Source organism: Harpegnathos saltator, unplaced genomic scaffold, assembly GCF_003227715.2.
Source record: "Harpegnathos saltator strain DR-91 unplaced genomic scaffold, Hsal_v8.6 scaffold289, whole genome shotgun sequence".
NCBI lineage: Eukaryota > Metazoa > Arthropoda > Insecta > Hymenoptera > Formicidae > Harpegnathos > Harpegnathos saltator.
In genome coordinates, this window is record NW_020230082.1 from 479,339 (window position 1) to 490,778 (window position 11,440).

Here is an 11,440-nt window from a genome sequence, read left to right on the forward strand (position 1 = left end):
GCTGTTTCTCATTGTTTGCATTTGATGAATATCAATTACCCCGTGTTACAAGTTTAACAGCATAACTATGACTGACTTACATATGCCATTAAATTTGATTTTTCTTAAAAAAAAAATCCAAAATTTTATAACCAAAACTACGTCAATCGGTTCGAAAGTTGTACAAAAATTTAATCAATCGAGATGGTCTACGCACGTAGATGGACTTAATTTGCTGAAAAGAAATCTTATACAGTCGCGATAGAATGTGTGTAGTGGCGGGCGCAAAAGTCGGTATATTTTCTCTTCAAGTTTCGGGACATATCCAACAGTAAGAAACTTCCCTTTCTCGAAAAGAAATTCTTCTGTTAAACTGTGTATAGAAAAAATGTAGCAACTTTCACGTCCACAATTATACACACCGTGAAATTTCATATCCAGTATGTATATCAATGTCCAAAAGTATCGATCATAGAATTCGCGATACGTATTATAAAAATTATAGGTTGTTGCACTATTCTTACCGGTGGGCGTCTTATTATTCGTGAACGCCGTCAAAAGAAAACGACATAAGTACAAATACAGAGCGCGAATAGATAGTGGCGTTTGTTTATTTCACACAGGAAGTCCACAGAGAAAATTATTAATACGCAATCACTAATTAATCATTAATCATTAATATATGCATATAAAAATAACATATATAAAATATAACATGTGTATATATCGTGGTATAAAGTAGGTAAATCCGATAAATTAGTATCAATCGTTTATAGACTAGACACTATGACGATCGCGCAGTAGACTATTACGACCGACGAGGTGAGAGCAAGAACCGTTAGCCTTGAGGAATCTAACGTATATGACAAATTTCGCTATCTAATAACTTTTTGTCGGTGAATTTCACGTCAAATCATCGTGCCGAAATACAGTTTCACAAAAATGTCTGATATACTTCATCATATCAATTTGTATACCAATAAATTGTAATGAGAGAACTGTATATGTATTATGAAGTATGGAAATGGATTTGTCGAGGGTTGACGGTCTTTAACAGTAACCTCGTTGGTACTACTACAGAGTATACCGACTTGGGATTATATTCTTATCGTAGATATTATCGATATGCCATATTGTTTACCTGTATATTGGTACAGAGATTTGATTTGTGGGAGATATCGGGACATTTATCAATATGAGATCTCTTAAAATTACCCTACATACATACATACATACATAATTACACACGCATGCGTAAGCATATATATATATATATATATATATATATATACACATATATGTACATACGTTGTTAAACGCGTGCGTTATTACAATGTAACGCGCGATACATAGGGCAGCTCGAGTGAAATCGCAGCTTTGGAAAAGCGGCGACTTAATAATTATTTAAAATACATCGGAAGTGTCGGTAAGATTAAGGACGTACGTCGAGAATATAACAAAGATGGAAAAAAACAAGATATCCTCTCTGTTGTAAAAGTAATGTATTACTAATAGCTGTCACGCACTGCGCTCATGTCATTTAAAATAAAATTTTACTTTTCACCTTGTGCCGGCGCGGCATGTTGGTTTGGTTTATTACTTTGGCCCGAAGAGAACCTAACTGCCTAGGTTACATTGCAAAGAGAATTAAATGCTTTTGCTTTTATATAAGTTTTGAAATTGGAAAAATACATGTATATATACATTTCTATATATAAATATATAGAACATTTGGCAGTAATAAGAAAGATCAAATATATGTGTGTATTGTGTGTATATGTGTGTGTTTATGTATATGTGTTGTGTGTTTATTAAACGTCCGTGGTACACAAATTCGTGGTAAAACATCTTTCTTATTTCTTTCCTTATGTTTTTGCACTTTTAATGTTTAATTTCTTGTACGTTTGGTAAAATCGAGATTCTTGTTCAAAGAGATTGTTGTGATATTATCATTCAGTATTTTCTCACGTATTATACGATGCGACGGGTTTATGCTTAGTATTTAAGCTTTATATCTCTCCTTCGCGAGCATCTGAACGAATATTAAGCTGATGCAAATAAAAAGGAACTCCAGCAGTCCGAGGCCTATCGAGATGATACCGACAATCGCGGTCTGTTTCGACAGTTCAATCGCCAATTTATCCATGCAGCCCTGCAACAAGATTCTCAGTTCAATGCTTCATTTTGGAATTTGATGCTGTCGCATGCGTATCTCTTTATTTACAAGTTTTTTTATTTCTTTATAAAGCGACCATCTTTTACATAGCGACAAAGTTTATATTCTGTAATTATTTTCTTTTTTTGTAGAAAGTGAATTACCTCGTTGTGAATTTCGGTGCTCACGATTCCGCCGATTTTCATCTTGCGCGTGTCGTTACAGATAGCGCTGTCTGTCATTTTGCAACACGACTCCGGCACATTGTATATATTAGTAACGCTGCTGGAAACAGTCAGATTAAACGGAAGAGAAGGATCCTTGTTCGCGTATTTACTGCCGGCCCAATCCGCTGGTCCGGTGGCGCCGCAGCATTCAAGTTCGTATTGGAACGCGTCCACGATCTGCGTGCGAGATTCTATCACGCCGTATTCATTCTGCAATGAAAAAGACAGACATTTAATTTTTTTCGCATACAATTGTTTTGATGAAATTAATATGGAAGTTTCGAAAATCTGCGTGTGCACATGAGGTTCTCGATACAATTTATTATCGAATCTATTAGGTGTTCCGGTTAATTTTGAGAGCTTAATATAGATGGCTATAGCTAGAAATCTACAAGAGATATGTTGAAAGTTGGTACGCCATTTTAAAGCTCAGACATTTCTACAAGTAATTTGATACATGGCATGTGCATTCGTGAACATAATCACACTTTTTATGCGATTGAAAATGGAGCGTGGTAAAGAACATTTTCGACATTTATTGCTTTACTGTTTCAATTCGAAGAAAACGGCTGCTGAAGCCCACCGATTCATCTCAGAAACTTATTCTTATTTTTCTTTATCGGTTAAAACATACGAGTACTGCTATCGGCGATTTCGATTTGAAAGACAAAGAACGTTCAGGTCGATCAAAAAAGTTTGAAGATGCCGAATTGCAGGCATTATTGGATGAAAAAGCCCAAACGCTTCAAGAACTAGCTGAAGCATTAAATGTTGGTAAATCAATCGTTTCAGATCGTTTACACGTAATGGGGAAGATTCCAAAAGAAGGCAAATGGTTGTCCACATGCATTGTCTGAATTAGTTATTCAAAATCGTTTAACTATTTGCACTTCATTGCTTTCTCGTCACAAAAAGAAGCAGTTCTTGTATCAAATTATAACTGGAAATGAAAAATGGATCTACTATGATAATCCTAAGCGTAAAAAGTCGTGGATAAGTCCAGGCTTATCGATATCGACTCCAAACGCAACATCCACAGAAGTAAGGTTTTATTGTGCATTTGATGAGATATGAAAGGCGTCGTGTTTTATGAGTTGCTACAACTGTGAATCAAACAATCACTGCTATGCGTTATTAACAACAATTAATAGATTTGAATCTTGTTTTAAACCAAAAACGCCCAGTAATAGCTCAAAGAAAACGCAAACTGATTTTGTTGCACGATAATGCTTGACCGCACGTTGCAAAGACACTTAAGGATACATTATCGGCACTTCAATGGAAGGTCCTACCACACGCCGCGTATTTACTAGACTCTGCTCCTTTCGAGTACCATTTATTTCGAACTATGCAGCACAGCCTTGCTGACCAGCACTTCAACTCATATGAAGAAATACAAAAATGGCTCGACGAGTGGTTTGCTTTGAAGAACGAATATTTCTTTTATCGCGGAATTCACTTGTTGCCCGAAAAGTGGGAAAAAGTTATAGCTAGCGATGGAAAATATTTTGAATAAAATATAATTTAACGTCTCTCAAAAATAAACGTCTTTCTTTTGCAAAACATCCTTCAAAACTAACCGGAAGACCTAATATTGCTATAGAATTTTATGTTGTTTATTATTTCTACAGTAATTCATATTGTTGCCAGCTTTGCAAAAAAATTGTAGAAAGGAATTTGATTTTAATGTAACTTTGCTACAATGTTTTCCGTATACAGGACACAATAATTTGCAGTTACGCTTGTATCCTCAGTAAAAGTAATTGCAAATTTTTTATAAATTTTAATGTCGTCAGAATGTCAAGCCTCCAATGCAATCAACAAGTGCAATAACATTACAGCCTTCAATGGGTCACTAAATTAATGGAACCTTAATACGATCTCACCTTTATGGTGTTTATCATGTTGGACTTCAACAGTTCTTTCAGACGGTCAGAGTTGACTGTGACCCATACCCCAAAGGAGATTTGCCAGACGATACAGACAAGCATTATGCAGAAGGATGTCATCACATTGCATCGAGATTTTTTGCAAGCGCCACAACAGGCTAGTATACTGACGAAAGCCAGGATGATCCCCAGACCGAGTAAGAGGTACAGAGTCACTTCGTAATTTAGCTGTTCCTCGGCGAATGACACTAGGAACGTGTTTCGGTCGGCCAACATCCATGTGGCCAATGCTATCAGCAGCACTGCAACAGTCTGAACAAATCTTGATTAACATGTTAGGCGTCACTGTTTTTCACTGTGTACACAATGAAAATTGAATTTCTATTATAGTTATAATTACAATTTCTTTCTTATTCAACGAAAAATTGCTTGATTAATGTATATTTTATCTTATAGTCTTATCTTACATTCATGTTTTTATCCAAACATGTTTTCCATTTTCCAATTTTTTCAGTTACACATGTTCTCACAGAAACAGTTCAAACCCGAAGGGCCAGAGCACAGGCTTTTGCATAACACATAATACACAACGCATAAGAGAATAAACCAATTAGTTTTCTTCATTTCCCTCCTCAGGACAGAAATGAAGAACTCTGATTGATTGATTCTCTTATGTATTATCTCTTGTGTATTATGCGTTATGCAGAAGTCTGTGTTCTGGCCCTTTCATGGCCATTCATGCTGCGAAGAGGCTTGTCGCATATAGCACAGTACAAAAAGGAATTTCGAGTTTAAGGGCAAAAGCACAGATTTCTGCATAACGCATAATACACAACGCATAAGAGAATCAATCAATCAGAGTTCTTCATTTCTATCCTGAGGAGGGAAATGAAGAAAACTAATTGGTTTATTCTCTTATGCGTTGTGTATTATGTGTTATGCAAAAGCCTGTGCTCTTGCCCTAAAAGTTAACCTCAGGACTGTAAGGGCAAGAGCACAGGCTTTTGCATAACACATAATACACAACGCATAAGAGAATAAACCAATTAGTTTTCTTCATTTCCCTCCTCAGGACAGAAATGAAGAACTCTGATTGGTTGATTCTCTTATGCGTTGTGTATTATGCAGAAGTCTGTGTTCTGGCCCTTTCATGGTCATTCATGCTGCGAAGAGGCTTGTCGTATATAGCACCGTACAAAAAGGAATTTCGAGTTTAAGGGCAAAAGCACAGATTTCTGCATAACGCATAATACACAACGCATAAGAGAATCAATCAATCAGAGTTCTTCATTTCTATCCTGAGGAGGGAAATGACGAAAACTAATTGGTTTATTCTTTTATGCGTTGTGTATTATGTGTTATGCAAAAGCTTGTGCTCTTGCCCTTACAGTCCTGAGATTAACTTTTAGGCGCAGGACCGAACAAACGCCTAACGAGAGAAACTTGGACCATAGCGGGCCCGTCGTAGGACAAAAGCGGATGACGCTTACAATGAAGCGGTTTGTCCACCAGATGCGAGAGCTTCCATTTGAGTAAGTGTGTGCGCATGGATTATTATGGCGTTTCCTGCCTCGACGACCCGAACAAATGTTAATTAACGTTCGAGCGCATGCCGTTCTTGCGAATGCGAAGCGGCACTCGCCGCTCGAAGTCGTCAATTAGTCTGTGTAAACCGAGGAGATAAGAGTGAAAATATGTTAATACGAGCCCGTAACGAACGTTAAATATTTGCCGTGTGTGAGGAAACAAAGGTAAATATTTGCAATTCACACGTAAAAATCACACGCGACTCGATTGGAATTTCGCCTGAGTACATTCCAAATTCGAGTGGGAGACGCATCGCGTCGAGTACGATTTCCTCTGAAAACAGGCAGTTGGCCGGCTGTAGGAGAGTATATTAAACGTGATAATTCCAATTTGAGCCGTAACGAATGTGGGCGCGTCTTGGAACATGTTATGTTTCTTATTATTACTCACGCGAGGTTACACGAGATCCAGTGATGTAGGAGTGATCGCGCGCAACGACTAAAAGTGATCCGGTGAATCAAACAGATTCCAAGCAGCTAATATCAGAATTAATAATGATCGTGCCGCGATTCGCGCACGGGTCCAGCGAAATCATTGCGTTGTTCCATTTTGATCAAAGGAACCTTGCGATCATTTGCTTAATTTTATATAACTGAATATATAGGACATTTTGCTCGGTGTTTTTCTTTGGTATTCTTTAATTTTAATTAATTGTAAAAATTATTATCAATTATTATTTTTATTAAATATAAACATAGCAATAACGGCATGTTAATGCTGCAAGATCTTTCGGCGAAAATAATATATACCGTGAAAAGAAAAGAAAAGAAAGAAAAAGAATAGCAAATTATAGAGCAAAATTTTCTGAATATTCGCAGTGTCGAGTCTGGTGTCGCTATTAATAAAGATGCAATGAGTTTCAAGGCGCTGTGTGAGGCTCCGCAAGATCGCAGCGAGAATATGCAAAGTGCACGCTCGCATTATTCAAAAGATATCTTTTACTGATATCAAAGCAGTAGGCGGAATAATACAGAGGGAGAGACCACGAAGGAAGAAGGGGCAATGGGGACGGGAGAAACTGGGCCGCAGCGTGGGTCGAAAGTTCCGTAGGAAGAGAATGTACGTTCTCTCTCTCTCTCTCTCTCTCTCTCTGTTCGATCGAAACTATATTTAACCATGTTTGCCTAGGAGAGATATTTCGTAAGTGTGATACACATGTGTTCGAGACGCTAATTGATTTATCGCGCGCGATAAACGAACGCGTCTTTTATGTCATTTTACTTTGGTTGTCATTAATATTAATTTTATTTTTTGTTGTAATGAAAAATATGTTTTACTCCACCGACCGAAGTTTCTCTCTCTCTCTCTCTCTCTCCCTCTCTCTCTCTCTCTCCCTCTCTCTCTCTCTCTCTCTCCCTCTCTCTCTCTCTCTCTCTCTCTTCCCCTTCCATTCTTTTCCAAGTTTCCTAGACTTCTCTGCACAATCTTCTGGTCTCTATTTAATGTGATTTCGGTCTGTCATCGATATTTCGGTCACGAACGTGCAGACGCAATCTCGACTCGTGTGCGTGAAACCTCGCTCGCGTTTCAAAATTGAAACTCGGTTCTCGGCATCGTCAATTGCAGCTCAAACAAAATAAAAATTGTATTTATATGCTAAATCTTACAATTCCAAATGTTCGCGCTTCAATTCAAATTTAATCTTTATCCGTTTCCCTGGACACGGAACACACCGAGGGACAATCGTTAAAACGGCAGCTTTAGTTCGATATATGTTCCAACATTACATCATGTCTTATCTCCTTTTTCTCTTTTTCGGGTAAACACTTGGAAATCATTCATGACGTCGTAGAAGGAGCACGCAGTGTGATGCTCTACGTTCCCAGACGGTGAAGGGAAACGCGAATATCGATCAGACCGAAAGGCAGCTGCAGAGAGACTCACCATGATCATGACGCTTGAGGTAAACAGCATGCACAATATAAAGTTGTACCAACACTGCCCCATCTTGTCTCGATTCCTCGTCTCTCGTTTGTTGCGGACACAGTTACGATGAGAGATGATCAGTCTGTTCGCGCGCGCGCGATTATCGCTTGGGAACGTCCGCGGTCAACGAAGGGACGCGCTTTTTCTTCGCGTGTGCATAATAGACGCTCCAACCGCGTTGCAGACGCACAGTCGTCTAAATGTTCAACTTGTTGAGCTGACGACGCGCGGGCACTACGGTGTTTATTGGTTCAATCTTGGAATTGGCATTTGTATAGCGGATTCACGCACGCACTGCCGCGATTACTATGACCATAAGAAATATAACAACATACACAAATTGTCAGCCGTGCCGACGCTACTGAAAGGCTCGCTTCGTACCGCTTCGTGCAGAAGCGAGCGTCGCGAGTGCACCGATACTTGCAATGCACATAGAAAGGAAGCTTCGACGTTCGAACGTAACGCTTGACGCGCGGTGGAAGTTACCTAGGGTATATAGTAATAGCCAATCAATGGCTGCATTCAGCAGACTCAACAGTTGGACAACATTAGTAGATTTTCCACTGAATCTCGCTCCTGATTGGTAAATATTTCTGGGTCTATGAAGAATCTAAAAGAATGTTCCAATCACAGATAATAATCACTAAGCGCTCTCTGATCACTTTGTTCTACTGAACGCGGCCAATGGCTGCATTCAGCAGACTCAACAGTTGGACAACATTACTAGATTTTCCACTGAATCTCGCTCCTGATTGGTAAATACTTCTGGGTCTATGAAGAATCTAAAAGAATGCTCCAATCACAGACAATAATCACTAAGCGCTCTCTGATCACTTTGTTCTACTGACCGCGGCCAATGTTTCGCATGTCCAGGTCACTAACTTCGAATTTGAGGGTCTGTTCATTTTAGCTGCACTGCTGAACCGGTGCAATAAGTTAGAGTGAGAAAAAATATAGACTACGTTTACACGGCTTCTAACTTCGACTTAGTAACTTAGTTAGTGCAGTCTCGAATCCGATTAGAGTATATTTTTAGATCTAAAAGAATATACCAATCGAATCAAAGAATTTACTAACTACGGTTGTTACTAATCCGGATTAACCTTGCCATGTAAACGTAAATTATATAGTCTGTTCTTTGTAGCTGCACTGTTGAACTGGTGCAATAAGTTAAAGTGAGACAAATATAGGTTTTCTCACTCTAGCTTATTGCATCAGTTCAGCAGTGCAGTTACAAAGAACAGACCAATAGCTGCTCATTCTAAAACCAGCGGCACACGATGCTTGTTTTCGTGCTGGATTGCTTGCTGGATGAAAATATTGCGTTCTCATTGGTACATTTTCGAAGATGAATGGAAATGCATTAATCAGAACGCAGTATTTTCATTCAGCAAGCAATCCAGCACAAAAACAAGCACCGTGTGCCGTTGGCTTAACTTATAAAGCCATGAAAAAAGGAGGGCGTACTAGGTGGCGACGGGACGTCGTGCGTTGGGGACCTGCATCTTATTTTCGTTCCGAAGAGAGAAAAATATCGAGAACGCGGTAGTCGCTAAAACCGGGGAGAATCGAACCCGGGTCTTTCGCTTGCTGGGCGACTGCTCTAGACCACTAAGCTACTTGACGCTCGACGCTCCTGACACTCTTCTCTCCTTAGATCAGTGCTGGCCACGATCTGCACATTTCGGGCGAAATTCAATAAGTGACGCCTACCGTTCCCCTCGCACCGCTCCGCGCTCAGCGGCCCTGGTGACGATCGCGGTACACTCAGGCCCATCGCTGTATAAGAAATCAGTTGAGGCGTCACATTATCATTAAAATTGTTTTCTCGTTTAATAATTACTTTAAAATATATATTTACGTGTTTAATACTTACGTGTTTAGTACTTACGTGTTTAATACATACATATATATATATATATATGCATACATACATACATACATATATAATGCATAAACATATATATATTTAACGTGATTATTAAACGAGGAAACAATCTTAATGATAATGTGACGCCCCAGCTGATTTCTTATACAGCGACGGGCCTGAGTGTACCGCGATCGTCACCAGGGCCGCTGAGCGCGTAGCGGTGCGAGGGGGACGGTAGGCGTCACCTATTGAATTTCGCCCGAAATGTGGAGATCGTGGCCAGCTCTGATTTATACTAATATTATAACTAACTAGCTAATATTATAATTATAAATATACAAAAGTAAATGTTTCTGAAATATATTTTTTTATATAACAAATCTAAAAACGTTAACATGAAATATTACTATTCAAATTTCTATTTTTTATAAAAAATGATATTAAATAATTTAACCAAATAAAAATAAAATAAAATCAAATTATATCATTTTATTTGTATTTTCTACAAAAATAAAGATGTTACAAAATTTACGCCAAGTATTGTTACAAATTATTATTTTCTTCATTATATTTTGTTATTGTGACCTTTTAACCAAATAAAATTGAAATATTAAAATAAAATATAGTTATTTAAACTTATATTTCCCACAAAAGACATGATATAACAAATTAGGTTGAGTGTCAATAATTTCTACAAAAATAAATATACATTAAAATATTGCATCAATTCAAAATGTAAAATAAATAACATATTATGTTTGATACGGAAAGTTACCCAGGGCTGTCAGTCTTTATATTACCTCGTCGGTGACGAGAGCAAAAAGTTGTCTAAAAGTGCAGAAAGTGCACTTAGAATTACGAATTTGTAACACCTTCAATATATGCCGGAGATCCCGGGAGAAAAATTAAAGATGGCGGATGACGATGTAAATGGAGATTGCGATGATGTGCAGCAAGAGAAATCTCAGAAAAAAGCGGCCAAGTATGATAGCGGCGCGGCAGATTTGGAGAAGGTGACAGATTATGCCGAAGAGAAGGAAATTTCATCTTCCGATGGGTTTTCATGCGTAAGTATGTACCTTGTGTGTACACGTGCGTACAGATCTTAATTGATGCTACACATTTGCCTTTTTCCGTGTAAAATCGATTGAACGGCGTGCTTTACGTTATTGCTCCAAGTAATTAAATTCACAATTATTTTACGAAAGTGGCGGAATGTCTCGAGAGATCGATGCTTGATTTATTAAATAGTTAACCTAAACATAACCTATTTACCCTAGATTGTCCAATTACTGCCGTATACTTCTATTTTATATCTATCTAATCTGATTTTTATGTGAATAAAAGCAAAAACTTTAACAGGCATTGAGTATAATCGGTGACCGGCGGAATAAAGAAGCCGCAGAGAAGAAAGCCAAGGAGAAGGAACTGCTCAAAGTATCTATCAAAAAAGAAGATGTCGACTTAATTGTAAGCATATAGCCTGTATTATATATTCTGCAGAGATTGAAACCTATATATATTAAAAATCAAGTCAATGAACTGTAGCCTATAAAATGTTTGTTTCAGATGAAAGAGATGGAAATCAATCGAAACTTGGCAGAACAGACTCTCAGAGAACATAGAGGAGATATTGTAGAAGCATTAATTACATTAACTAATTGATATTGTACAGGACTGTGAGTGATCTCTTGCGACCGCAACTCCATAAATTCCATTGTAAATTACACATTAGTCCGGGAGTTGTTAAGACTTTGGTTTATTAATATTTATTAATAAGTATCATCAAACATATACAAATGGTATT

General features: G+C 38.0%; 2 protein-coding genes across 2 annotated transcripts; one reads left to right on the forward strand and one right to left on the reverse strand.

Annotated features, from left to right (window-relative positions):
* Window positions 1-553: 553 nt before the first annotated feature.
* LOC105190657 (tetraspanin-1) lies at window positions 554-8,146 on the reverse strand. Its single transcript, XM_011153502.3, has 4 exons — window positions 7,722-8,146; window positions 4,248-4,562; window positions 2,299-2,571; window positions 554-2,131 (listed from the first exon to the last, which is right to left on the reverse strand). The coding sequence occupies exons 1-4, from the start codon at window positions 7,782-7,784 to the stop codon at window positions 1,982-1,984; spliced, it is 801 nt and encodes a 266-aa protein (XP_011151804.1). The 5' UTR covers window positions 7,785-8,146; the 3' UTR covers window positions 554-1,981.
* Window positions 8,147-10,463: 2,317 nt separating this feature from the next.
* Window positions 10,464-11,435, forward strand: LOC105190656 (huntingtin-interacting protein K). Its single transcript, XM_025299694.1, has 3 exons — window positions 10,464-10,700; window positions 10,996-11,103; window positions 11,203-11,435. Exons 1-3 carry the CDS (start codon window positions 10,515-10,517, stop codon window positions 11,296-11,298), a joined length of 390 nt encoding a protein of 129 aa, XP_025155479.1. The 5' UTR covers window positions 10,464-10,514; the 3' UTR covers window positions 11,299-11,435.
* Window positions 11,436-11,440: the final 5 nt, after the last annotated feature.